The following is a 27,999-nucleotide window of genomic DNA, read 5'->3' on the forward strand; positions in this document are numbered from 1 at the left end:
AGCACTTTGGGAGGCCGAGGCGGGTGGATCACGAGGTCAGGAGATCGAGACCATCCTGGCTAACATGATGAAACCCCGTCTCTACTAAAAATACAAAAAAACTAGCCGGGCGTGGTGGCGGGCGCCTGTAGTCCCAGCTACTCGGAGGCTGAGGCGGGAGAATGGCGTGAACCCGGGAGGCGGAGCTTGCAGTGAGCCGAGATCGCGCCACTGCACTCCAGCCTGGGCGACACAGCGAGACTCCGTCTCAAAAAAAAAAAAAAAAAAAAAAAAAAAGAAAAAGGACTCCCTCCTTTCTCTCACCTGCCACATCTACCTCATGCTCAAATGCTGTCAGCTTTGCTACGGGACAGATCCACCTCATGCTCAAATGCTGTCAGCTTTGCTACGGGACAGATCCAGGCTCTGATAGTTTCTCGCCACCTCTTCTGCTCCCACGCTGGTCTCAAGGCCACTGTTCCCTCTTGCCTGGGCCACTGTCATGTCTCCCCTCCCTTCCTGGGTTCCCATCCTGTCGCCTATCGTCTGCTCTTGACACAGCAGCCAGAGGGCCACATGTCAGTCACTTCCCACCCTGTGTCTGCTTAGCACCCTCCTGGCTTCTGAACTCAGAGTAAAAGGCAGCATCATCCTGTGGGCCCCCTGCCGGCTCCTTCCCCATTTCCTGCTCTTCTCTACCCGCTCTGCTCATGCAGGCCCACTTGCTGCTGCTGAGCATGCCTAGTGAACTACCCCCAGGGCCTCTGGGCTCGCTGTGCTGTGGCTCCAGAACTCTTCTCTAGCTCACTGCAGGTCTCGTCAATGTCACATTCGTTAGACTGCCTTCTCCAACCACCGTCGAGACAGCTACAGCACCCCCCAGCACTCCCCACCCATCTCTCTGCACAGCACCTGCTGCCATCTGCCAGGATAGACACTGATTGGCCACCATCCCTCAGCAGAAGGGAAGCCCCACAGAGCAGGGGCTGTGCCTACTTCATTCACAGCCGTATCCAGCACGTGGCTGAAACAGCTGATGTGCAACAGCCGTCCTTTAACAGCTGACTGAGTTACAAGGAAGTGAGTGCTACCTGTTTGCTCAGCTGCCTTCTTCTTGACAGTTTCTTTAGAGTCTTTTTGTACTTGCACCTGGGCCAGCTTCCAACGGTTGCTGATCTATAATGAAAGCAAATATAACCAAAAAAACCCTCCAAAGTCAGCCACCCAAGTCTGTCTTACTTTTCATGAGATGATGTAGGGCAGGTTAACCTAAGAAGTACACACATTCTAAGTCATAAGTTTCAAATCTAAGGGCATGAAAAACAAATTTCATGCTGGCTTTATTGCTAAAATCGCTATTAAGGGGGACAAAGTGCTACTGTCCTCCAGGCACTGGGCCATCCGTCATCTCGTTCAATCTCTCTGTAATCCTGGGACAAAGGTACTGTCATCACCCTCTCTTTAGAGATGAGCAAACAGGCTCGGGGAGACTAAATAACTTGTCCAAGGGACACGGTCAGTAAATGACAGAGGCAGACTCAAGGCTGGGCTTCCACAAGTCTGCTGTGTTTCCTTATGACACCCCACTGACCTATGGCGTTACAACACATGGAGGTGACACTGGGCATAACACACGGGACGTGCGGTTGTTCAATGTGCCACAACCCATCAGAGGAAAAGAGGAGAGGAGGCAGAAGCCCCACCTGATTCCCCATTTCTTTTTTTTTTTTTTTTTTTTGAGACGGAGTCTGGCTCTGTCGCCCAGGCTGGAGTGCAGTGGCTGGATCTCAGCTCACTGCAAGCTCCGCCTCCCGGGTTCACGCCATTCTCCTGCCTCAGCCTCCCTAGTAGCTGGGACTACAGGCGCCTGCCACCTCGCCGGCTAGTTTTTTTTGTGTTTTTTTAGTACAGAAGGGGTTTCACCGTGTTAGCCAGGATGGTCTCGATCTCCTGACCTCGTGATCCGCGCGTCTCGGCCTCCCAAAGTGCTGGGATTACAGGGTTGAGCCACCGCGCCCGGCCTGATTCCCCATTTCTAAAAATAGCAAGCTAACTCAGGGACAGGGACAGGGCTAGGGCCAGGGGACCTGTCAGTTTTGCCTAACACAAGAGTTCTGCTGCCACACAGAGGGAGCCAGTCACTCATGTCATCAGAACAGAGGCTTCCTGCAGGGAGGAAGGAGGCTGCGAACCATAGTTCACGTGCTGGCTCCCGGAAACATCTCAAGGGGGTCTAGGGGAGGTGTGTTCTCATCCTTACTCATAATGCTGGTAAAAACAAGCCAGATAAGTAAGATAGAGTGTTTTAAAATTAAAGTGTCACCTTTAAGATCCTTAAAGTAACAGACATCTGTAAAAATGCATCAAGCTGTATACTTAATATTTGTGTACTTTACTACATATAGATTAAACCTCAATTAAAAAACCGCAAGTGAAGATTTGTTTCTTACAAGGTTTCCCAGTGCTTTTAAGAATCTCACTGAAGTTCTGGACCCTTTCCCTAGAAACAACGCTAGAAAATAAAGGGCTTTTGCATTCATTGTCAGGGGATTCACAGATGAGATGGACTTGTCTACAACAGAAACCTGGTCTGAATAATTAGGAAATCCCCTTTTCTTAGAAAGTCTCTTTTAGGGCCAGGCGCAGTGGCTCACGCCTGTAGTCCCAGCACTTTGGGAGGCCGAGGCGGGTGGATCACCTGAGGTCAGGAGTTCGAGACCAGCCTGGTCAACATGGTGACACCCCATCTCTACAAAAATTAGCCGGGCATGATGGCAGGTGCCTGTAATCCCAGCTACTCGGGAGGCTGAGGCAGAAGAATTGCTTGAACCTGGGAGGTGGAGGTTGCAGTGAGCCGAGATCGTGCCACTGCACTCCAGCCTGGGTGACAAAATGAAACTCCATCTCAAAAAACACAAAAAAACCAAATAACAACAAAAAAGTCTCTTTTAGAACAGGTGACAAGTCCACTTACTTCATAGATTTTTGTTGATGGATCGAACTTCGCTGCCTGAGAGACGGCACGGTGTCCTAGTGAGGGCAGGAACTGGAGGAAGGAAACGGTTGTGTGAAACGTTGCCGGGAACAGAATCTAGGCCCACAGTGCAGAGGTGCTCAGATGGGGGGCTGCTGGTGCCATGTCAGCGTCTTTGCCTGGACACCAGGGCAGCTGACACACTGGCTTCAGAGGCTTCCTTCCCAGGTGAAAGCATGTACAGCTGTAGACATCTCATCATCATCCTGTCAGCCCTGAGTACACAAAACTACGACTCACCATCCTAAATGGATTTTCAAAGGACTCCATGATGTTCTGGGCTTTTTTCTGTGCAATTGTCAATGGACCCTTTTTATTGTCTTCAGCACTAGGTTCCTGCAGGGACAGACAAAAAAATGATCACTAATAACCATGATCATCTGTGACATCAAGATGCAAGCAAGACAGCAACAGTGAATAGTGATTTTTTTTTTTGTTTTTGGAGACAGAGTCTCGCTCTGTTGCCCAGGCTAGAGTGCAGTGGTGTGATCTCTGCTCACTGCAACCTCCATCTCCTGCATTCAGGTGATTCTCCTGCCTCAGCCTCCTGAGTAGGTGGGATTATAAGCACGTGCCACCATGCCCGGTTAATTTTTGTATTTTTAGCAGAGACCAAGTTTCACCATATTGGCCAGGCTGGTCTTGAACTCCTGACCTGAAGTGATCCACCCGTCTTGGCCTCCCAAAGTGTTGGGATTACAGGCATGAACCACCGCACGCACCCAGCCAGTAACAGTGATATTAATACCAATGGCTAAGGCTAATTTTTCATGCACTGTCCTATGTATAAGGCGTTGTGTCTGCAACAGCACCCAGTAGCATTTCAGTATCAATGTGCTGGATCAGTGATTTCTCACCATGTCCTCATAGCCTGTGTGGTGGTATTACTCTCACCACCTTACAGAGGAGGAAACTGAGGCCTACAGAGGTTGTGACAGTCTTTCAGAGGCTTGCAGTGAATATGAGCAGACCAAGGATTTAAACCCAGCATGGTCTGGCTCTAGAATATGACGTCTTAAGTGATGCCTGAAATTTATTTTATGTATGCATGTATGTATTTTTTTGAGATAGAGTCTTGCTCTGTTGCCCAGGTTGAAGTGCAGTGGTGTGATCTCTGCTCACTGCAACCTCTGCCTCCCCGGTTCAAGCGATTCTCCTGACTCAGCCTCCCGAGTAGCTGGGATTACAAGCATGCACCACAACCCCTGGCTAATTTTTGTGTTTTTAGTAGAGACAGTTTCACCATGTTGGCCAGGCTGGTCTCAAACTCCTGACCTCAGGTGATCTGCCCACCTTGCCCTCCAAAAGTGCTGGGAGCCACCGCACCATGCCTGAAATTTAATATTACATACCTTTACAGGGAATCATTGAAATTATACAACAAAATGCTGCTTCCAACTGGGTTCATAAATATGTGCTATCCTTTTGCTTCATTTGTAATTATGCCCCTCTGCAACACAGATTGTGGGGAGACCACAGCCTCCTTTACCCCAAACAGCACTTCCATATCAAAGCAGCCCAGAGTTCATGCTAACATGTTTAGCTAATAAATCACCTTCATGACTCAAATTAGCTCTGAGGTCAACTAAAGCACCTCATATTTTCTCATTAACTGCTAAAGCAAGGCCCAATCTAGATTTATGAGATTAAGTTAAAAACAAAAGTCAAGCCCGGGCCACATGGTGAAACCCCATCTCCACAAAACATACAAAAATTGGCTGGGCATGTTGGCACATGCCTGTAGTCCCAGCTACTCGGGAGAAGGCTGGGGCAGAAGGATTGCTTGAGCCCAGGAGGCAGAGGTTGCAGTGAGCCAAGATGGTGCCACTGTACTCCCACCTGGGTGACAGAGTGAGATCCTGTCTCAAAAAAAAAAAAAAAAAAAAAAAAAAGCCGGGTGTGGTGGCTCATGTCTGTAATCCCAGCACTTTAGGAGGCTTAGGCAGGTAGATCACCTGAGGTCAGGCATTCGAGACCAGCCTGACCAACATAGCGAAACCCTGTCTCTATTAAAAATGTAAAATATTAGCTGAGTGCGGTGGTGGGTACCTGCAATCCCAGCTACTAGGGAGGCTGAGGCAGGAGAACTGCTTGAACCTGGGAGGTGGAGGTTGCAGTAAGCCAAGATGGTGCCACTGCACTCCAGCCTGGGCGACAAGAGCGAAACTCCATCTCAAAAAAACAAACAAAGGCCGGGCGCGGTGGCTCACGCCTGTAATCCCAGCACTTTGGGAGGCCGAGGTGGGCAGATCACAAAGGTCAGGAGATCGAGACCACAGTGAAACCCTGTCTAACAAACAAAAAAAGTGAAATAGCTGGGTGCAGTGACTCATGCCTGTAATCCCAGCTACTCGGGAGGCTGAGGCAGGAGGAACATTTGAGCCTCAGAGGGAAAGGCTGCAGTGAGCCATGATTGTGCCACTGCATTCCAGCCTGGGTGACAGAACAACATTGTATCAAAAAAAAAAAAAAAAAAAAGGGTTTCAAAAGCGTTCCTCTTCTTCACTGAAAGCACACATATGTGATGCTGGGGTCAGGCAGGAAGCTACGGGCAGTGCACATTCTACAGTTCGTCGGACAGCACACCTACGCCACCCAAGATGGGCGTCCAGGTGAACCGTTTTTCCGCAGCCATCGCTGCAGCTTGTCAACAAAGTCCTGCTTGTATGTTCTCTTAGCGCAAGCCCTCCTCCTACTAGGTGCTGTTCGACAACAGGACGTCAGCCTTTCCCTGAAGATTTCTTCACACACAGAGCTCAGAGAATCCTCCATCCACGTCCCCAGACCACCTCCTCCAGAGTGGTCAGTGTCACCTTGCTCATCGGTCTCTGTGCCTCTCCCAGCACTGCTGGGTTTTGCTCTCAGCATTAGTCTTCGAGTGTAAGCAACATTCCAGGCAGACAACTTGCTGGATAAACCCAGTAAATCCCAGGGGGTCCTCATCACCTCAGTGAAGTTTCCGTGCTACTCACATTAAATAACGTGATGACAGCTGTGGCAATCAGGCATGTGGTACCCAGCAAGTTATCTTCTTTTTCTTCAGGGAAGAGGCTCGCCTGCTTCTGAACTGGCACAGATCCTAGAGAAGCAGAAGATAATAAGGTCAAAGCCTACAGAATTTTATTTTGTTTGTTTATTTTTTCTTTTTGAGATGGGAGTTTTGCTGTAGTCCCCTAGGCTGGAGTGCAATGGCACAATCTCGGCTCACTGCAACCTCCGCCCCTTGGTTCAAGTAATTCTCCTGCCTCTGCCTCCTAAGTAGCTGGGATTACAGGCATGCGCCACCACGTCCAGCTAATTTTTGTATTTTTAGTAGAGATGGGGTTTCACCAAGTTGTCCAGGCTGGTCTCAAACTCCTGACCTCAGGTGATCCACCCGCCTCAGCCTTCCAATATGCTGGCATTACAGGCATAAGCCACGCCTGGCCAAGCATACAGAATTTGAGACAAGGTAGCTGTGCCCCAACCTCTTCAGGACAGTCAGGAGGGCTCTCAACTTTACCATTGGTTGGGATGATTGGATAGCCATCCGGAGGGGCATGGGAGCAGTCGTGAGGTCCAAAGAGAACATTCTCCAATCTCTGCATCAAAAAGACACCAGCAGGCTGGCATGTAAAACGTGCAAGCCAGCAGCAGCTTTCTGCCAGCTGTCAGCACAGGCCTCTGTCAGAGGTATACTTGCACTGGCCGTGACTGACGTCTTCCCTCCCGGGGAAGAAAATGGATCCGACACTCTACCTCGGCACTGGGCAGCGGTCCGCTCTTCTTCACTCCGGCTGCAACTTCAGACTAACAATAAAAACAAAGAGAATTGGGGAAAGTTGCCCAAAAGCCTCAAGTCCAACCCCCAGTCCCCAGCGCTGACTGTGTTCCTTCCCCAGCCTGTTTCTCAAGAGCCCGGAGGTTTTCTTTCCTCTCTTCACTCTTTACGGTGCCTGGCACGATAATTATTTGGTGCTCAATAATTACTTGTAGAATGAAAGAATAAAGCTCTTTATCATGACTAAGCACAATAGGAAGGATTCCAAAGAGCTTGAAAAAGACTCTTCTCTAGTAATCAAGGTCTCTCTTTACTTGGACAAAGCACAAAGCTTACAAAACATTTTTAACATAAAAATTGCAAATGTGGGGCTGGCAGGTGGCTCATAATTGTAATTTCAGCACTTTGGGAGGCCAAGCTGGGAGGACGTCTTGAGCCCAGGGGTTCAAGACCAGTCTGCAAAACACAGCAAGACCCATCTCTATAAAAAATTTTAAAAAAACTGAGCTGGGTATGGTGGTGTGTGCCTGTGGTCCCAACACCACTTGAGCCTAGCAGATGGAGGCTACAGTGAGCCATGATTGTACCACTGCACTCCAGCCTGGGTGACAAAGCAAGACCCTGTCTCAAAACAACAACGACAAAAAAAACCAAAAGAAAACTGGATGCCATTGTCATCATTTGCTATGAAGTCCCATCAGTCTTTTCCTCTGATGCTTCCTATACCTGTTTTTTCCTTTCCAGTCTGTGATTCCTCACTTATTTAGGGAGCTATCACTTCATATCTGGGCCACTGCCAGGCTCCCAAAACTAGCTCCCTCTGCTGAGGTCACCACTTCATCTCACTCCACCAGATTAACTGCCTTAGAACAGTGAATTGGCCCAGTTACCAGACAGTACTTGCTGCTGAATCATCAAAGCTAAGGTCATAAAATAAAAAGAATGAGTTTTCATATAAATAAAAAGATAGTTTTCAACTATCATAAAAAAAAAAGCAGCTAAATTTATCAAGATACGCACACTGGGTTTCCCAAGCCCTATTATTTCCTTAGGGTTGTTTAGAATGGATACCAGCTCATGAATCTAGGCAGCCACAAGGAATAAGATGCTAGCAGAAAAAACAGGCCTGCTAAGGCTGGGCGTGATGGCTCACGCCTGTAATCCCAGCACTGTGGGAGGCCCAGGTGGGCGGATCACCTGAGGTCAGGAGTTCAAGACCAGCCTGGCCAATATTGTGAAACCCCGCCTCTACTAAAAATACAAAATTAGCTGGGGGTGGTGCACGCCTGTAATCCCAGCAACTAGGGAGGCTGAGTCATGAGAATCGCTTGAACACTGGAGGCAGTGAGCCGAGATCATACCATTGCACCCCAGCCTGGGCGACAACAGTGAGACTCTGTCTCAAAAAAAAAGAAAAAAGAAAAAAGAAAAAAAGGCCAGGCGCGGTGGCTCACACCTGTAATCCCAGCACTTTGGGAGGCCAAGGTGAGTGGGTCACGAGGTGAAGAGATCGAGACCATCCTGGCTAACATGGTGAAACCCTGTCTTTATAAAATACAAAAAAATTAGCCAGGCGTGGTGACATGCACCTGTAGTCCCAGCTACTCAGGAGGATGAGGCAGGAGAATTGCTTGAACCCGGAAGGTGGAGGTTGCAGTGAGCCGAGATTGGGCCATTGCACTCCAGCCTGCAGACAGAGCGAGACTCTGTCTTAAAAAAGAAAAACAAAAAACAAAAACCAGGCTTGCTAAGTTAGGACCCTTCAGTAGAAAATCTTTTTTTTTTTTTTTTTTGAGACAGAGTCTCACTCTGTTTCCCAGCCTAGAGTGCAGTGGTATGATCTTGGCTCACTGCAACCTCCACCTCCCAGGTTCCAGCGACTCTCCTGCCTCAGCCTCCAGAGTAATTGGTATCACAGGTGCGCACCGCACACCCGGCGAATTTTTTGTATTTTTAGTAGACACGGAGTTTCACCATGTTGGCCAGGCTGGTTTCGAACTCCTGACCTGAAATGATCCATCCATCTCAGCCTCCCAAAGTGCTGGGACTACAGGCGTGAGCCACTAGGCCTGGCCACAGAAAAGCTTCTTACCTTGAGCAGGGGCATCTCTCGAGCCTGCTGGATTAAAAGGTGCATTTCGTTGATCTGCTGCCGCACAAGGGGTGGTACTGGGTTGCAGCAAGCTATGATGCCCTGAGGTTCCCTGAAGACAAGTAAGAACACACTCAGTTTGTCACTCAGAAATGCAGCCCTCAAACACTTCCAGATAAGAATAACGACTGGGTAAAGCCAGGGTAGCACACCTAAGCTGAAGCTACAGCTAGGTGACTAAGGAAACATTGATGTCAGGCCAGTCTAGGCCAACTTCTCCATGTGTTCTTTGCAACACCAAGCTTTATGTGGATCCCTCTTGGAGCCTGACTCCTGCAATCAGGGAGAGCTGGAAGTAAGTGCCACAGCACTATGGATTCTCAATTCCGCAGGGGGCAACCAATGGGCTGTGGATTTTGATTCTTGCTTATACTTCAATCAAGATCACAAAACGTTTAAGATCATGAGCTGCTTGAATTTGGAAGAAAGTATAGATGAGAGAATCTGGGACGTTTTCTTCCCTTGCAAATAGATGCTATAAGGCTCAGAGACTTAAAATGAACTCAAAACTGAGGCATAATCATTGAAATGATTCCAGTTCAGAAGTTTTAATTCTTAAATGGCAGCCTGAGGGCAGACATTCTATATTCCTTTGACTTGCTACCTTCCAAGCTTAGAGCATTAATCTCCAAGTAAGCAGCCTTGGGAAATAGCAACCAGAAAAGCTTGATTTTGAAGAACATAAGATCTACTGAGAAAGTCAGAACATACTAATCAGCTCTCAGACTCACTTAGGCAGTTCTTCAGCTATTTTCAGCATCATGTGGTTTGGCAGTACATATCTGGAAAAAAAAAAACACACACAGTGGGAACACATTACATTCAGCCAGCAAGTTCCATTAGATACTGTCACATCGGGGAAACAAGCAGCTTTCATGCAAAAGAAAAAAGTCCATTATTTACCTGTTATTAGATCTCCTCAGTCTGGAAACAAGCATTAAAAGAATCTCTAATCCTTACCCGTAACTTTCATCTTCCCTGCGAGCGGTTTTATCCCTCCAGGCAAACAGCAGCTGAAAGGCTGTCAACTGCTGTGTATTAAGGTGCTTCTTTTGCTTCCTATAGAGTTCAAGGTAGGACTCGTCCGTGAAGATAGGTTTGATGAATTTCTACAAAGTATTAGAGAATATTCAAAATCAATGGGAATCAAAATTGTGCCCTGGGCTCTGTAAAACGTTTGGCTCTTTTCATGAATTTAATGAGCAAACCTAAGAACTAGAACCTGGCCAGACACAGAGCCCGAGTGTCACGGTCTGTGTGACTGTGGCTGAGGTGTACCTTGAGGCAGATGTCCCTGCTCCGCTGCCACACCACCTGCAGCTGCACAGGCTGGCCGTTGCCGCGCTCCCACAGCTCCAGCCTCATTTTGTCATAGATGTATAGCAGGTAGTGGGTGTCATCCCGGGCATAGCTGAGCATCTCCTCAGGCAGAGGGCTGGAATTGCAGAGGACACTATTTCACTGACTGCCCCCAATGACAGCAGTTCAATTTGTCTATTCCTTGGGTGCTGGGACTTCCTTAGACTCTTCCAATATGAAAGATCCTTTCATAGCCAATACTGCAGTTATGCCAACACTTCCCAGATTTTAACATGATAAACCATTATTTTAACAGCTGGGTAGAAAGGGAGGCAGGATAATGCGGTGGTTAAAATAAGGGCACTGTCAGCTACTCTGGACACACACGAGAGGCAGCAGCAAAGGGAGCACTGCTGTCCTGAGTTCAAATCTCAGCTCCAGATGTCTGTCCTTGGACAAGTTCCTTAACCTCTTTGGGTTTACCCACCTAACTTGTGAAATGAGAACCAGGTACTTCATAGGCTGTTGTGAGGATTATATAGGACCACATCCTTGAAGCACTTAGCCCAGAGCTTGGCACAGGGTAAGGCCTCAGTAAAAAGGAGTGGTTTTTAGATTTTATCAATTTTCATCTTTTATTTGGACTTTATCAGTCCAAATGTAATTTTACTTTTATATTTAGAAATTCTGGCATTCTGGGCCAGGTGCAGTGGCTCATGCCTGTAATCCCAGCACTTTGGGAGGTGGAGGCGGGAGGATCACCTGAGGTTGGGAGTTCGAGACCAGCCTAACCAACATGGAGAAACCCCGTCTCTACTGAAAATACAAAATTAGCTGGGCGTGGTGGCGCACGCCTGTAATCCCAGCTACTCGGGAGGCTGAGGCAGAATTGCTTGAACCTGGGAGGCGGAGGTTGTGGTGAGTTGAGATCACGCCATTGCACTCCAGCCTGGGCAACAAGAGTGAAACTCCGTCTCAAAAAAAAAAAAAAAAAAAGAAAAGAAAAGAAAAGAAATTCTGGCATTCTGGCATGTGGAATTCCTGGAAAAGCTCAGCGGCATCTTCCTATGACATGTGCAACCTCGGAGAGGTAGCAAACAAGCAGAAAATGACCAAGCTGAGCAAGGCCTGCAGGAAGTGGGGCAAAACTGCTACCTTATGCCACAAAAAATGCTCAATATAAAGCTAAACCAACAGTGTCCTTTAGAATTCTTTCCCACCGGCTGGGTGCAGTGGCTCAAGCCTGTAATCCCAGCACTTTGGGAGGCCGAGACGGGTGGATCACGAGGTCAGGAGATCAAGACCATCCTGGCTAACATGGTGAAACCCCGTCTCTACTAAAAAATACAAAAAACTAGCCGGGCGAGGTGGCGGGTGTCTGTGGTCCCAGCTACTCGGGAGGCTGAGGCAGGAGAATGGTGTAAACCCGGGAGGCGGAGCTTGCAGTGAGCTGAGATCCGGCCACTGCACTCCAGCCTGGGCGACAGAGCGAGACTCCGTCTCAAAAAAAAAAAAAAAAAAAAAACCCACAAAGAATTCTTTCCCACCTATGGAAGATCATCTTACACACACACACAATCATCCCTATGGAAGACAGATCTTACACACACACACACACACAGACACACACACAAAATCATCTAGTAGAGAGATCCCAGTTTCAAACAAGAGACCAGCACGGGCAAATACTGACTTGGCACCTCTTTTTCAGCCACTATTTCCATGAAACACAGTGTAACTGCATCAGCCCATCATAAAGTCCACATTATCGTTAAAGAATTTCCTACCACTTTTATGCTGCTGAAGACGCCTGGTGAAAACCTGATGCCATTCATCTCAATGAGTATGGTATGGCTCAAACCCAGGTCTCTCTGGGTGACAGGTTAATGAATAATCACTTTCTTCTGCCACCCACATTTCCTCATTAAGAGCAAACTGACCGTATTCTCCAATCAGCCAGCTGATACTGCTTGTTTGAGTCCACATTGCAGTAGAGTTTCAGGAGATGATCGAGTGAGTGCCTGCCCAGGTTAAGAAGGCGTGCTGCCTGATGGGTATCAAACATGTTTACTACATACAACCCAAAGTCTTTCTGTAGCCATTCTATGTCTGAATCAGCACCATGGAAGACCTGAAAACAGAACCAAAGTCATGCAGTACACTGGTAGCAGGCCACTCATGCTTGGAAATTAACTCTGCCTCTAGTTTATTAGAACACTGGAATTAGAAGGTAGTCTCCGCTGTCCCGTCTGTAGTGCAGTGGTGTGATCTTGGCTCACTGCAACATCTGCCTCCTGTGCTCCAGCAATCCTCCCACCTCAGCCTCCCAAGTAGTTGGGACTACAGGCGTGTGGCCATGCCCAGCTGAACTTTGGTATTTTTTGTAGAGACGAGGTTTCACTATGTTCCCCAGGCTGGTCTCATTCTCCTGGGCTCAAGTGATCCTCCTGCCTCAGCTTACCAAAGTGCTGGGATTACAGGCCTAAGCCGCCTCGCCTGGCTGAAGCCAATGTTCTAATCAAGATTAGATACATGCAGCCAGGAGTGGTGACTCACACCTGTAATACCAGCACTTTGGGCCAAGGTGGGTGGATTGCTTGAGGTCAGGAGTTTGAGACCAGCCTGACCAACATGGCGAAACCCTGTCTCCACTGAAAATACAAAAATTAGGCGGGTGTGGTGGCGTATGCCTGCAATCCCAAGCTACTCGAGAGGCTGAGGCAGGAGAATCGCTTGAACCTGGGAGGCGGAGGTTGTGGTGAGCCAAGATCGTGCCATTGCACTCCAGCCTGGGCAACAAGGGCAAAACTCTGTCTCAAAAAAAAAAAAAAAAAAAAAAAAATTAGATATATGAGTTTTAAAAGTTTCTTTTGTCTTCTGTCACAGCTTTCTACACTCCTGATTCCATACCCTTAAAGTCTGAAACTGTTATCAACCAAGGAGACACCTGAAAGCAGCTCTAGTAGCTTCAGTACGGTCATGAAGTCCAAACAATCTTGATGGCTGGGGCTCACTGCAGTAGTCATTAAAATTATTTAACATTTTTCTGGGTGGGAACAAGCTAAGTCTTAGCTGTTCTAACAGGGATTTAGAAACAAAAGCCATTTAGCATGGTACCCTAGCTAGGAAATGACACGATTCCACCCGACTTGACTGGGTGTAGGTTGAAATGATGAAATAGTACACTGCAAAGCACTAAAATTCTTGTATGAGCTCACATGCATGAGTTACAAAAGGCTGGCTGACCTTAACGATAGCTGGGTCTGTGAGGCTCTCATTGAGAATGTACATGTCACTTCGAAGCTCCAGAGTGTCAATGATGAAGTCTTCCGTCCGAGTGGAAATTTGCATCAGGCAGGTCAGTCCTAGGAAGCTCCTGTAAGAGTGGTGCTAAACCACATAGAAGGAGGGGAGAAGAGAAAAAACAAAGATTATATTAGACTTTTCTTTACTGATTTTGAAAAGTCAGTTACAAAGCTAAGTTATATGATTAATTTTTTACCAAAAAAAATTATAATTAGTATCAATTTTATACTTCTCCAATAGATAAACTCACAGAAAATGTAAAAATTTTACCCAGGGTCATTTACAAGATACCTCCAAGTCGACTGCAAATTCCTGACAATTCAAGAGCTTTTCGTTTAGTTCCACAAGTTCATCCAGGGAGGATATGAAATGGCATGGTGTCTCTTCTATAGGTCTGTATAACTGGATCAAGAGAATAGTGAGAAAAAGGGAGGAATATAGAAATCATCCCCCAGTAAAGTACAAAGTGAACTACGAGTCTGAGAAATGACCCAAAACTGTAACTTTCTACCTTAAAGATCTTCAAGGAAAAGTCAAAATTGCATCAATGAATCTACTTATTTGATTCCTCTTGGGCCACTACAAGGCACCTTATAAACTGAGGCTGGGTACTAACCTGGGGCTGTGGCTTTTGAAACACTGAATCTGGTGGGGTAAAGTGATTTAGTTCATATTGATAAGGATGTGCAAACCTGAGTAAATAAAACAAAAGGAGAAATCATTCTGATTAATTCCACGATTCAAAGGAAAAATAATGCCTCTTATCCAATCTGTAAAAACAAATGAGAAAAGGCCACCGTGAAAATATCTTCCTTTTAATAAAGAGCTTCATTATTTCAGTAATTCGAGTACAAATCATAAATCAGATATTTGTTCACTCTTAAAACATGATAATTAAGTCTATTCATTTCTTTAGAGAGCTGGAGATCCAAGCAGCTTTATAAAGATTTGAGTATTTATTTGCAAAGTACTCTATGGTTGATGTTGTGGATAATACCAAAATGAGAAATGTATAATTCCTGTAGTTTGAAATAACACATCTGTAAAGTAAGGATGAAGCAAATATTTCAGTTGGCCAAGAGCTTAATGTTATGTTTTCTTCTGATCCTAAGAAATCTGTATAAAAATCCTCAACCTGTGATGTGTTCCTCGAGGATCACGGTAGCCCAGGAGGGCAGGGTTGCCTTTCATGGCCTTTATTTCTCCAGCACTTCGCTTGTGGCCTCACATTGCAGAGCTGGGACTAAAGGCATGAATGCTGGGGCTAAAGGCATGAATGCTCACACAGACTCTGGCTCTATGTGAGGAAAAGGCCAATACTAACCAAATTGTTATCACCTTTTTGCATTATACTAAAGGCAACATCCAAGTTTTTCCAAGATGCTTATATTGCCAGTAAAAAATGCCTTTTCTTTACTAAATTCATAAATGAGCCTTGGGCTGAGCACGGTGGCTCACGCCTGTAATCCCAGAACTTTGGAAGGTCAAGGCAGAAGGATTGCTTGAGGCCAGGAGTTTGAGGCCAGCCTGGGCAACACAGAAAGACCCTGTGTTTACAAAAATAAAAACTAAAATTAAAAAACAAGTCAGGTACCGGGTATGGTGATGTGTGCCTGTAGTACCAGTTACTAGGGAGGCTGAGGTAGGGGGATTGCTCGAGCCCCAGGGGTTAAGGTTACAGTGAGCCATGATTGCACTATGGCACCCAGCCTGGGTGACAGAGCAACACTAAAAAAAAAAAACACAACAAAAAAATAGAGCCTTACCTACTATTTGAGTCCTAATAAGAAAGGCAGAGCAGTATAGTATGGAGGAAAGACAAATTTAAGAAAACATGGGGCTGGGTGTGGTGGCTCCAGCCTATAATCCCAGTACTTTGGGAGGCCAAGGAGGGTGGATCACCTGAAGTCAGGAATTTGAGACCAGCCTGACCAACATGATGAAACCCCGTCTCTACTAAAAAAAAAAAAAAAAAATACATTAGCCAGGCGTGGTGGCATATGCCTATAGTAATCCCAGCTCACTTGGGAGGCTGAGGCAGGAGGAACACTTGAGCCCAGGAGGTAAAGGCTGTAGTGAGCTGTGTTCATGCCACCACACTCCAGTCTGGGCGACAGAGCAAGACCCTGTCTCAAAGAAGTTCCAACTCTATGAGAAGTCTACGTCTCTCATTTTGGTTTTACATCTTTTTTTTTTTTTTTTTTTTGGAGACGGAGTCTTACTCTATCACCCAGGCTGGAGTGTAGCGATGCCATCTCGGCTCACTGCAACCTCCACCTCCCAGGGTCAAGTGATTCTCCTGCCTCAGCCTCCTGAGTAGCTGGGATTACAGGCACACACCACCATGCCTGGCTAACTTTTGTATTTTCAGTAGAGATCGGGTTTCATCATGTTGGCCAGGCTGGTCCTGAACTCCTGACCTCAGGTGATCCACCGATCTCAGCCTCCCAAAGTGCTGGGATTACAGGCGTGAGCTACCGCGCCCAGCCCTTGCGTTTTACGTCTATAAAATGGGAATGAGAGTCACTGCTACTTCTCAGGACTGCAGTGAGGTTTATGAGGCAATGCTGTGCAGGCCCTTTGTGAACACAAACAGCAGGTTTTATTGCTAAGGCCCAGGTTGGGGTAAGGAGGAAATCACTGCTCCTCAGATTGTTTTCATGTATATCTCCACAAAAGTGAAACTGTGAAAATGTGGCATAAAGGTAAGTACTCACAGCAGAAAGCTCAGACATAGGCAAACACTTACATGTCTTGCTCAACCTGCTGGGTTCTCTGCTGATGGATGAAATCAGCCAGTGCAGGGGGGACGTCCAAGTCCTCAGGACGATCTTGTGGGCGTTCCCGCCTTTCCTTAGAGAGAGCTGGAGACCGAAGCAGTGACAAAAACATCATAAGCACATTCATGTCTTTTCTAGTTACACAGGGGCAAACTGGCTCCCTTTGTGTTTTGTTTTTTTTGAGACAGGGTCATGTTCTTTCCCCCAGGCTGAAGTGTGGTGGCACAGTCACAGCTCACTGTAGCCTTAACCTCCTGGGCTCAAGTGATCCTCCCACTTCAGCCTCTGGAATAGCTGAACTGGGCTCCCTTTGAAGAAAGGAGGGTGGAAGAGAGACCTGTACACCCTTGCTGGTTTTTGCACCAAATAAAGTGAGACTCAAACACAGGCAAAGTATGCACTATTTACCTTGAGGGAGAGGTTTCTGAGCATTGGGTTTGATGAAGATTTTAGGAAGAAATGGTGTGTTGGAATTGTCAATCTTCTCTCGAAACTTGAGCTGAGGTCGGATGATATTTTTTGCATGAAGCAGCCGGAAAGTTTCAGATTTTGCTTTTTTGCCATATTCTGCTGCCTATGATCAACGCATACAAATACTTTATAACACAGCAACTTGATGAATTAGAAAAGTAAATTCCAATTTATGACTTCCAAGGAGACAAGAACATCGCAAGGGCCATTCACTTAAGAATGTATGTGCATGTAGAGGTCTCCAGAAAGTGGAGAAGAGGGTGTAATTAGGTTGCGTGTGTTTATGAGAACAAACTAAAGAAGGCAGTGGCCAGTTCTCTAATAAATTAGAACAGAAATGCATGTCAGAATGAGCAAAATCCCTATTATGAAGCTGACATCAAGAGCCAGTTAATCTGAAAAGCCCTCACCTTACGGTTCCAGCTGGACACTACCGTTTTGGGGACCTGCAAGCCGGCAGGGAGGACAGGCTGCTGATTCTTGTTTACACCTGAGGCTTCATCCAGTAAAATACCCTAAAAGTAGAAGAGGTACTAGTGAAGCATTTTTCCTTTTGAGGTAGAGTTAATTACCTAACATTTTATTGATTTAACACGGAGTATCACTCTGTCACCCAGGCTGGAGTGCAGCGGCATGATCTCGGCTCACTGCAACTCTTTACAGTTCTGAATAAGGCTCATTGCAACCTCTGCCTCCCGGGTTCAAGCGATTCTCCTGCCTCAGCCTCCCAAGTAGCTGGGATTATAGGTGTGCACCACCACGCCAGGCTAATTTTTGTATTTTTAGTAGAGATGGGGTTTCACCCGGTTGGCCAGGCTGGTCTTGAAATCCTGACCTCAAGTGATCCGCATGCCTCAGCCTCCCAAAGTGCTGGGATTATAGGCGTGAGCCACCACACCCAGCCTAATTCCCTAACATTTTAAAGAGATGTATTCAGAGACATTTGTGTAAGAAAATATACCTATATAAGAACAGATCAATGTATCTATCAAAATATCATGTTGTATGTGATAAATATATAGCTGGTCCCCAATGTAAGACAGTGTGACTTATAATTTTTTGAGTTCACAATGGTGTGAAAGTGATTTGCATTTAGTAGAATCCATATTTCAAGCACACTTACAACCTGTTTTTCTTTTTTCTTTGGAGACAGAGTGTCTTGCTCTGTTGTCAGGCTGGAGTGCAGTGGCGTGATCTCGGCTTACTGCAGCCTGCCTCCCGGGTTCAAGCAATTCTCCTGCCTCAGCCTCCCAAGTAGTTGGGACTACAGGCACGCACCACCATGCCCAGCTAATTTTTGTATTTTTAATAGAGATGGAGTTTTACTATGTTGGCCAGGATGGTCTTGATCTCTTGACCTTGTGATCTGCCTGCCTCAGCCTCCCAAAATGCTGGGATTACAGGCGTAAGCCACTGTGCCTGGCCCTGTTTTTCCTTTATTTTGAGATGGAGTCTCACTCTGTTGCTCAGGCTAGAGTACAGTGGTCCAATCTCAGCTCGCTGCAGCCTTCGCCTCCTGGGTTCAAGCAATTCTCGTGCCTCAGCCTCCCAAGTATCTGGGACTACAGGCGCACACTACCAGGTCTGGTTAATTTTTGTATTTTTTTGTAGAGATGGGGTTTCACTATGTTGACCAGACTGGTCTTGAACTCCTGACCTCAAGTGATTCACCTCCCTTGGCTTCCCAAAGTGCTGGGATTACAGGCATAAGCTACTGTGCCCGGCCACAACCTGTTTTTCACTTTCAGAAGTATATTCAATGCTACTTGAATTATATGAGATATTCAACGCTGTAGTATAAAAATAGGCTTTGTGTAAGATTTTGCCCAACTGTAGACTAACGGAAGTTTTCTGAGCACATTTAAAGCAGGCTCAGTTACGCTATTTGGTAAGTGAGGTGTATTAAATGCATTTTTGACTTATAATATAGGTTTATTGAGACATAACCAATTGTAAATCAAGGAGCACCTATACAAGTTTTGACAATTTAAAAAAATAAAAATTTTACAGAGTTGATCAATAAAGGTGATTAGTATGTCATGCCAAGTAATTAATGCATTATTTGTTCAAAGGCAGGTAGGACAGTAACTACCCATGCCCAATACTCGATTGACTCTTTACAGCTCTGAATTGGGCTGAAAATTCTAATATGATTTAACAGTGTAATGTGGCCACTAAAATAACTAAGAAGTCCCTGGACTGCCTACATTAAATACAGAAGTATACTGTTTAGAACGAGACTGCAGGGAGTCCTAATCTATTTTGCACTTTAAAGCAGACGTGAAATATCAGCTTGGGCACTACTAACAGAGGCACACGCAGGTGATATATAGGAGTATGGCAGGACTTGAAATCACAATATACCAGAAACTGCAAAAAGATTTGTGGGCACTTAGACTAGGGAAGAGATAACTTCATGGGACAGGAGAGCATGATTTAAATATTTTCAGGACTGTCAGATGGTTGAGGTTAGATTTGTTTTCCATGATCCCTGTGTATTTCTGTGAAAATAATGTTCTGCCATAGAATTAGGCATAAATGGATAATAAGCAAGATAGAATAATACACAACTCCTTCCAATTCTGTGAGCTAGGGGGTTCAGTAGATTTTCAGTAACGGTATAAATCACCTCAATTTTGGTTGGGTGATATAAACGCCTCTTCTCTTGACAAATAGAATTTTCAAATCTTGTCAGGCACGGTGGCTCATGCCTGTAATCCTAGTGACTAAGGAGGCTGAGGTGGGGGGATTGTTTGAGGCCAGGATTGTTTGAGGAGTTCAAGACCAGCCTGGGCAACACAGCAAGACACTGTCTCTATAAAATTAAAAAAAAAATTAGCCAAATGTGGTGGTGCACACCTGCAGTCCCAGCTACTTGGGAGGCTCTGGTGGGAGGATCACTTGAGCCCAGGAATTCGAGGTTGCAGTGAGCTATGGTTGCACCACTGCACTCCAGCCTGGGTGACAGAGCAAGACTTCAGTCTCCAAAAAAATATAAACAGAATTTGCAGATCTGGATGGCAGATTCAGAATAAGGCACTTTATTTATTTTTTTTTTTTTTTTTTTTTTTTTTTTTTTTTTTTTTTTTTGAGACTGAGTCTGGCTCTGTCGCCCAGGCTGGAGTGCAGTGGCCAGATCTCAGCTCACTGCAAGCTCCGCCTCCCGGGTTCACGCCATTCTCCTGCCTCAGCCTCCCGAGTAGCTGGGACCACAGGCGCCCGCCACTTCGCCCGGCTAGTTTTTTGTATTTTTTTAGTAGAGACGGGGTTTCACCGTGTTAGCCAGGATGGTCTCGATCTCCTGACCTCGTGATCCGCCCGTCTCGGCCTCCCAAAGTGCTGGGATTACAGGCTTGAGCCACCGCGCCCGGCGGCACTTTATTTATTTATTAATTTTAAATAAATACAAGGTCTCACTACGTTGCCCAGGCTGGCTCTGGAACTCCTGAGCTCAAGTAATCTTCTTACCTTGGCCTCCTATAGCGCTAGGATTACAGGAGTGAGCCACTGAACCTGGCCAGAATAAGGCAATTTAAATTTTTTTTTTTTTTTTTTTTTTTGAGATGGAGTTTCACTTTTGTTGCCCAGGCTGGAGTGCAATGGTGCAATCTTGGCTCACTGCAACCTCTGCCTCACGGGTTCAAGTGATTCTCCTGCCTCAGCCTCCCGAGTAGCTGGGATTACAAGTGTTCACCACCAAGCTCAGCTAATTTTTTATATTTTTAGTAGAGATGGGGTTTCATCATGTTAGTCAGGCTGGTCCTGAACCCCTGACCTCAGGTGATCTACCCACCTCAGCCTCCCAAAGTGCTGGGATTACAGGCATAAGCCACCACACCAGGCCACCTTTTTTTTTTTTTTTTTGATACAGAGTCTCACTCTGTCACCCAGGCTAGAGTGCAGTGGCATGATCTCAGCTCACTACAACCTCTGCCTCCTGGGTTCAAGCGATCCCCCTGCCTCAGTCTCCTGAATAGCTGGAATGACAGGCGTGTGCTACCATGGCCCGATTAGTTTTTATATTTCAGTAGAGACAGGGTTTCACCATGTTGGCCAGGCTGGTCTCGAATTCCTGACCTCAGGTGATCACCTGCTTTGGCCTCCCAAAGTGCTGGGATTATAGGTGTGAGCCACCGCACTTGGCTGGAATAAGGCACTTTAAAAACAGGCTTTCAGGCCCAGCGCAGTGGCTCACATCTGTAATCCCAGCACTTTGGGAGGCCAAGACAGGCAGATCACTTGAGGCCGGGAGTTTGAGACTAGCCTGGCTAATATGATGAAACGATGTCTCTACTAAAAATACAAAAATTAGCCAGGAATAGTGGTGGGTGCCTGTAATCCCAGCTACTCAGGAGGCTGAGGCAGGAGAATCACTTGAACCTGGGAGGTGGAGGTTGCAATGAGCCGAGATTGCCCCACTGTACTCCAGCCTGGGCGACAGAGCAAGACTCCATCTCAAAAAAAAAAAAAAAAAAAAAAAAAAAAAAAATCCTCGATGGGGCAGTGATATTTTTAAGACAACTGTAATTGTTCTTAGAAAAAACATACCAACTATCAGAAGGGAATATTATTATAAGAAATGTTAAGCTTATTTCCTTTTCATTTTCTAAGGTGCCTGGGTTGCTCCATCTATTCATATATTTTAATAATATAAAGCTATTTGTTAGTTACCATAAGAGTAAAGGAAAATACTCACCACTCTCTCCAGAATTACATCATTGGCATCAACCAGCAGATCAAACTTGTCTTCCAACTCTGTCACTTTACTTCGATCCTTAATGTTGCTGCGACACCCATGGTATTGCATTACTCGGCTCATGCTAAGGAAAGGAAAACCAAGGTTAGCTTGTAGATTTTTATTTCATTTGTTTACATTCTGTGAGAGAAAATGTTCAAATGATGTGGCTCGGACTGTTCCCAACACATCTTTTTTTTTTTTTTTGAGACAGAGTCTTGCTCTGTTGCCCAGTCTGGAGTGCAGTGGCATGATCTTGGCTCTCTGCAACCTCCACCTCCCGGGTTCAAGCAATTCTCATGTCTCAGCCTCCTGGGTAGCTGGGATTACAGGCACACACCACCAGGTCTGGTTAATTTTTGTATTTTTGGTAAAGACAAGGTTTCACCATGTTAGCCAGGCTGGTCTCAAACTCCTGACCTGAAGTGATCTGCCTGCCTTGGCCTCCCCAAGTGCAACCTCTGCCTCCCAGATTCAAGCGATTCTCATGCCTCAGCCTCCTGAGTAGCTGGAATTATAGGCACATGCCACCAGGTCTGGCTAATTTTTGTATTTTTAATAAAGATGAGGTTTCGCCACGTTGGCCAGGCTGGTCTCGAACTCTTGACCTGAAGTGATCCACCTGCCTCAGCCTTCCAAAGTTCTGGGATTACAGGTGTGAGCCACGAGCCCAGGCTTTTTCTTTCTTTTCTTTTCTTTTTTTTTTAAAGAGACAGGGTCTTGCTCTGTTGCCCAGGCTGGAATGCATCAGTGCAATCACAGGTCCCTGCAGCCTCGAACTCCTGGGCTCAAGTGATACTCCCACCTCAGCCTCCCAAGTAGTTGCAACTACAGAGGTGCATCATCACTCCCAGCTACTTTAAAAATTTTTTGTAGGGATGGAGTCTCCCTATGTTGCCCAGGCTGGTATTGAACTCGTGGGCTCAAGCGATCCTTCTGCCTCGGCCTCCCAAAGCACTAGGATTACAGGCATGAGCCGCCATGTCCAGCCCCCAATACTTTTTGATGAAACCAATAAAACTTGCACCCTAGCTGGGTGCAGTGGCTCACACCTGTAATCCTAGTGCTTCGGGAGGCTGAGGTGGATGGATCACCTGAGGTCAGGACTTCGAGAGCAGCCTGGCCAACACGGTGAAACCCCATCTCTACTAAAAACACAAAAAATTGGCTAGGCACAGGGGCTTATACCTGTAATCCCAGCACTTTGGGAGGCCGAGGTGGGTGGATCATGAGGTCAGGAGTTCGAGACCAGCCTGGCCGACATGGTGAAACCCCCTCTACTAAAAATACAAAAATTAGCCAGGAGTGGTGGTACGTGCCTGTTACCCCAGCTACTGGGGAGGCTGAGGCATGAGAATCGCTTGATCTTGGGAGGTAGAGATTGCAGTGAGCCAAGATTGCACCACTGCACTCCAACCTGGGCGACAGAGTAAGACTCCGTTCCCCACACCCCCTAAAAAAAAAAGATTAGCCGGTTGTGGTGCTGTACACCTGTAATCCCAGCTACTTGGAGGCCTAGGCAGGAGAATAACTTGAACCTGGGAGGCGCAGGTTGCAGTGAGCCGAGATCGAGCCAATGCACTCCAGCCTGGGTAATGAAGCGAGGCTCTGTCTCAAAAAAAAAATTAAAAAAAAAAAAAATAAATAAATAAAAGAAATACCTGCTACTCTACAAGTTGTGTGAAATAATCTTGGATCTGGCTGGGCACGGTGGCTCATGCCTGTAATCCCAGCACTTTGGGAGGCTGAGGTGGGTGGATCATGAGGTCAGGAGATCAAGACCAGCCTGGCTAACATGGTGAAACCCCATCTCTACTAAAATAACAAAAAATTAGCTGGGTGTGGTGGCGGACGCCTGTAGTCCCAGCTATTCGGGAGGCTGAGGCAGGAGAATGGTGTGAACCCAGGAGGTGGAGCTTGCCGTGAGCCGAGATTGTGCCCTTGCACTCCAGCCTGGGTGACAGAGTGAGACTCCATCTCAAAAAAAAGAAAAAAAAAAAAAAAAGAAAGAAAGAAAGAATGAATCTTGGATCTAAGTGTTCAATTCCCATATTAATTAAAAAAAGATCTGTACAAAAGTCAATTTTTTTTTTTTTTTTTTTTGAGACGGAGTCTCGCTCTGTTGCCCAGGCTGGAGTGCAGTGGCGGGATCTCAGCTCACTGCAAGCTCCACCTTCCAGGTTTACGCCATTCTCCTGCCTCAGCCTCCTGAGTAGCCGGGACTACAGGCGCCCGCCACCACGCCCGGCTAGTTTTTTGTATTTTTTAGTAGAGAGGGGGTTTCACCGTGTTAGCCAGGATGGTCTCGATCTCCTGACCTCGTGATCTGCCCGTCTCGGCCTCCCAAAGTGCTGGGATTACAGTCAATGTATTTTTAAGTACAAAAGTCAATACATTTTTAAAAAGCTAAACTAAAAATATACCAAGTAATATTTCCCTAATCAAAATCCATTGCTTCAATTTTCATATTTTATGGCTCTTCATACCACAGAAAATGTTTAAGGAAAAATAAATTTCAGGAAAAATTTATCGACCTCTTTGTTTTCATTTCTTTTCATTAACATAAGAAAACAAAATATAGTACTTACCACTGAAGCAACCTGTCTCCCTGTGTTTCACAAAATGCTTGGAAGCCAGGAAAACTTCGGTAAAAATCATACTCATCGCCAAACTGTGGTAGGCCCCCAGATGCCTTGGTGACTGCCACCACGGATCCAAGAGCAAACTGTCCAAAACAAGAAAAGATGGCATGTTTTACACATGGATCCCCATTCATTCGATATATCATTTTTATAATCTACTGTATACAAGGTATCTACTCTTCATCCATCAAAAAAGTACTCATTTAGTGCCAAACCCCAATCTAATCTAGGCCCTAAGAATACAAGCGTGAACGGGAAACCAAGTTTGGAGCTTACATTCTTGGGAGAGTTGAGAGACAGAACAAACACATACATATATAATCTAGTATTCACAAAAACCTGGGGTTGAATCTTGACTCTGCTACACATTAACTGAGATCCTGGGCAAGTGATTTCTTTTATTTGGACTTTAGTGTTCTCCTCTGAAAAACAGGAAAAATAAAAAGGGCCTACACCACAGAGTTTTTGTGAGGACAGAATGAATAAGCTAATAAAAGCACTTAGGACAGTTCTTGGCATATAAGTGTTATTATTATGACTCAAGTTCAGATCCAAGAGCTTTCTACAAGAATGTGTTTTTGTGTTTTCATCTGGATGAGCATCTAAAAACAATACAACCTTATCCTAGATCCTTGGACGACAAAGTTATAACAGCTACTATCTAAAACTGGATTTGTGTTTATTGTTCAGTTAGTGTCAAGTGGTTCTCTATTTTAGCTGTTGTGAGGTAACGAAACAAAACTGTGAAGTGACATAAATGATGGTTGATCATGTGAAGGCCAAATAAACATTTCCCAAGAAAAAAGCAGAGAAAGGAGGTGGGAAATTAAGTCATGGAGGGGCACATGGTAGCTTATGAGCATGACTGCCACACAACCAAGACCACAGTTAGTGGTCCAGGAATTAATGAGAGCCATGTTAATGAATCAACAGCATTAGCTAATGGCAAATTAGATAGATACAACGTGAGTGGATTTCTGTAAATTTATAGGGCTAATTTACAAATTATTTTAGTTTCATGGCTTTGTAAGAGGTATGCACAGTTTAAGCCTAGTTGTACGTTTGTTCACATTTAAGCTAAGTTATACAAAGATCTTAAGTGAACGCTCTGTGTGTCTTCCAGGAGTTACTGATAGAAGTGCAATGGGGCTTTAACAGGTGACATTTAACTCAGGGTTAAAAATTATGTAGGATTGGACTTCAGGAACAGAGGAAGAGAAGAAAGGCCATCCTGGTCGCGGGAGGGGACAACTCCAGGCAAGTGTGCGGAGCGCGAAGCAGCCGAGCCCCTGAGGAGAACTGGTCGGGTGGCTAGGGCGTGGCGGGGGCGACGTCGCAAGGGCTAGGGACGTCTGGGTGGCAAGGAAGCCTTTCCCAGGATGCAAGATGGGTTTCCACATTTGGGCCTACAGGGACTTAAGCTGGCAAGCGGGACGCCCCTCAGTGTCCGTTTCTGAGGCCCCATCCCCGGAGGATGCAGGAGTCTGCGCCCAGCGCGGACAGGGGCCCCGCGACCCTCGCTCGGGATCTACTGCGGCGGGCGGGCATTGGCTGCCCAGAGGGCCCGGGTCGGCTTCTGGCGGCCGCGGGCGACTCCTGGTACCCCCGAGGCCCCGCGAACTCACCTTCACAAAGCTGTCGGCGTCCGGGAAGCCTGGCAGTACCATCTCCCCGTCGGGTTTGGTAGCGCTGGTAGCCGACTGGACCCTGGGCTCGCGGGTACTGGGCGGCGCCATTTTTTCGGCCAGCACAGCTTGTCTCGCGAGAGCGTCTCGGTCGACGCGACGCGACGTGTGCGCACCAAGCATGCGCCAGGTCGAAGCGGCGGGCGGGGTGCCTGCGATTGGGGTGGCACTTCTGAGCGCTGTAGCATGAATTTCACGTTCTTTTACTTCATGTTGTATTATCCCAACAACCCTGTGATCTAGGGTGCGGCCTGGAGGACCTGATTATCACATATATTTTTGACACGAGGTCTCGCTATGTTTGTTGAACCTGGTTTCGAACTCTTGGACTCAAGAGATCCTCCCACCTTAGCCTGCGAAGTAGCTGGGACCCCAGGCGAGGGCCGCGAGCCCCGCTTACCCTCGTGTTTATTTAAAAACCGGGATTACCGGGCGTGGTGGCTCGCATCTGTAGTCCCAGCTGCTCGGGAGGCTGAGGTGGGATGGTTGCTCAAGCCGAGGAGGTGGAGGTTCCACTGCACTCCAGCTGGGGTGACAGGGTGAAACCCTGTCTCAAAAATTTCTTTTTAAAGTTATGTTTTTGAGGCTGGGCGCAGTGACTCATGCCTGTAATCCCAGCACTTTGGGAGGTTGAGGCGGGTGATCACCTGAGGTCAGGGGTTCGAGACTAGCCTGGCCAACATGGTGAAACCCCGTCTCTACTAACAGTACAAAAATTAGCCGGGCGTGGTGGCATAGGCCTGTAATCCCAGCTACTCGGCGGTTACAGTGAGCCGAGATCAAACCACTGCATTCCAGCCTGGGCAACAGAGTGAGACTGTATCACAAACAAACAAAATTATGTTTTTGAGACAAAGTCTCACTCTGTTGGTCTTCCAAAGTGCTGGGATTACAGGTATGAGCCATCAGCGTGCAGCCTAGTTTTATTTTTATTTTTTTTTGAGACGGAGTCTCGCTCTGTTGCCTAGGCTGGAGTGCGGTGGCACAATCTCGGCTCACTGCAACCTCCCGCCTCCCGGGTTTAAGGAATTCTCTTGCTTCAGCCTCCTGAGGAGCTGGGATTACAGGCCTGTGCCACCACACCTGGCTAATTTTTGTATTTTTAGTAGAAACGGGGTTTCACCATATTGACCAGGCTGGTCTCGAACTCCTGACCTTGTGATCCTCCCACCTTGGCCTCCCAGAGTGCTGGGATTACAGGCGTGACCCACCGCACCTGGCCTGTTTTTTTTTTTTTTCTAGACAGTCTCACTCTGTTGCACAGGCTGGAGTGCAGTGGTGCAATCTCGGCTCACTGCAACCTCCGCTTCCTGGGTTCAAGTAGCTGGGATTACAGGTGAGTGCCACAACGCCAGGCTAATTTTTTTTTGTATTTTTAGTAGAGATGGGGTTTCACCATGTTGGCCAGGCTGGTCTCGAAATCCTGACCTTGTGATCCTCCCGCTTCGGACTCCCAAAGTGCTGGGATTACAGGTGTGAGCCACCAGCGCCTGGCCTAATTATTTTTCTTAGACTGCATCTTACCAACCTGGTCTCGAACTCCTGGGCTGAAGCTGTCCTCCCACCGCACTGGGATTACAGGCGGGAACCACCGTGCCCGGCCCAGCCTCATATTTCAAGTCACCTCCTCCCAAGCTCTGGCTGGTTCTGTGTTCCCCTCACCCACTTGGTCTTGGCTCCGCCTATTAATTACACCTCCCCTGCCCCTCCATCTATCTTTCCCTCTCTATTGGTTCATTCCTAACAGCCTACAAGTATACTGACATCTCTCCCAACTAAAAGAGAAAAGGAAAAAACACGGGCTCCCACATCTCCTTCCAACCGCCATCACCTCTCTCTCGCCCTTTACAGGTAAGCTCCTGAAGAAAACGTCTAGCTCCCACTGTGCTTCCTCCCTCCAGTGCCCTCTGAACTCCTCCAAAAAGACGTTCTTTCCTGCAGACACTGCTGGAACCATTCTGGTTAACACAGAGTGGGAACTCAATACACATTTGTGAAGTGAACTCCTGGAAAAGCTCTTGTGAGGGAGGCACCAAATTATCAGGCAGCTCAGGAGATAGATTCACTCTCCTAAAATCAGAGATGGGATGCCCTTAATACAATTCATTCCACCCATTAAGTGTTCAATAAATGTTCAGCATATCCAATTAAGAGAA

The 27,999-nt window shown here is 46.6% G+C and overlaps 1 protein-coding gene and 1 long non-coding RNA gene across 3 annotated transcripts; one reads left to right on the forward strand and one right to left on the reverse strand.

Annotated features, from left to right (window-relative positions):
• Positions 1-516: 516 nt before the first annotated feature.
• EXOSC10 (exosome component 10) lies at positions 517-25,967 on the reverse strand. Of its 2 annotated transcripts, XM_025378221.1 has the most exons (20): positions 25,784-25,967; positions 24,105-24,241; positions 21,478-21,601; positions 17,192-17,296; positions 16,719-16,884; positions 16,280-16,394; positions 14,147-14,222; positions 13,822-13,932; positions 13,471-13,614; positions 12,165-12,355; positions 10,204-10,360; positions 9,886-10,034; positions 9,657-9,707; positions 8,866-8,977; positions 6,752-6,802; positions 6,516-6,594; positions 5,986-6,092; positions 3,254-3,349; positions 2,954-3,025; positions 517-1,155 (listed from the first exon to the last, which is right to left on the reverse strand). In XM_025378221.1, exons 1-20 carry the CDS (start codon positions 25,964-25,966, stop codon positions 847-849), a joined length of 2,535 nt encoding a protein of 844 aa, XP_025234006.1. In that variant the 5' UTR covers position 25,967; the 3' UTR covers positions 517-846. The 2 variants fall into 2 exon arrangements, with proteins under 2 accessions (XP_025234006.1, XP_025234013.1); XM_025378228.1 differs by lacking the exon at positions 2,954-3,025.
• Positions 25,738-27,999, forward strand: LOC112620116. Its single transcript, XR_003118477.1, has 2 exons — positions 25,738-25,973; positions 27,695-27,999. It is a non-coding gene; the product is annotated as an uncharacterized LOC112620116 (long non-coding RNA).

The sequence above is a fragment of the Theropithecus gelada genome, chromosome 1 (genome assembly GCF_003255815.1).
Source record: "Theropithecus gelada isolate Dixy chromosome 1, Tgel_1.0, whole genome shotgun sequence".
Lineage (NCBI taxonomy): Eukaryota > Metazoa > Chordata > Mammalia > Primates > Cercopithecidae > Theropithecus > Theropithecus gelada.

What these genes read in the sequence shown, in the direction of transcription:
- EXOSC10 (XM_025378221.1), bottom strand. Translation starts at nt 25,966, where the DNA reads ATGCTTGGTGCGCACACGTCGCGTCGCGTCGACCGAGACGCTCTCGCG. An exon ending in ACGCCGACAGCTTTGTGAAG is followed by an intron (nt 24,242 to 25,783) that starts GTGAGTTCGCGG and finishes TGTTTTGGACAG; the next exon opens with TTTGCTCTTGGATCCGTGGT. An exon ending in CATCAACAAAAATCTATGAA is followed by an intron (nt 1,156 to 2,953) that starts GTAAGTGGACTT and finishes CTTTCATTATAG; the next exon opens with ATCAGCAACCGTTGGAAGCT.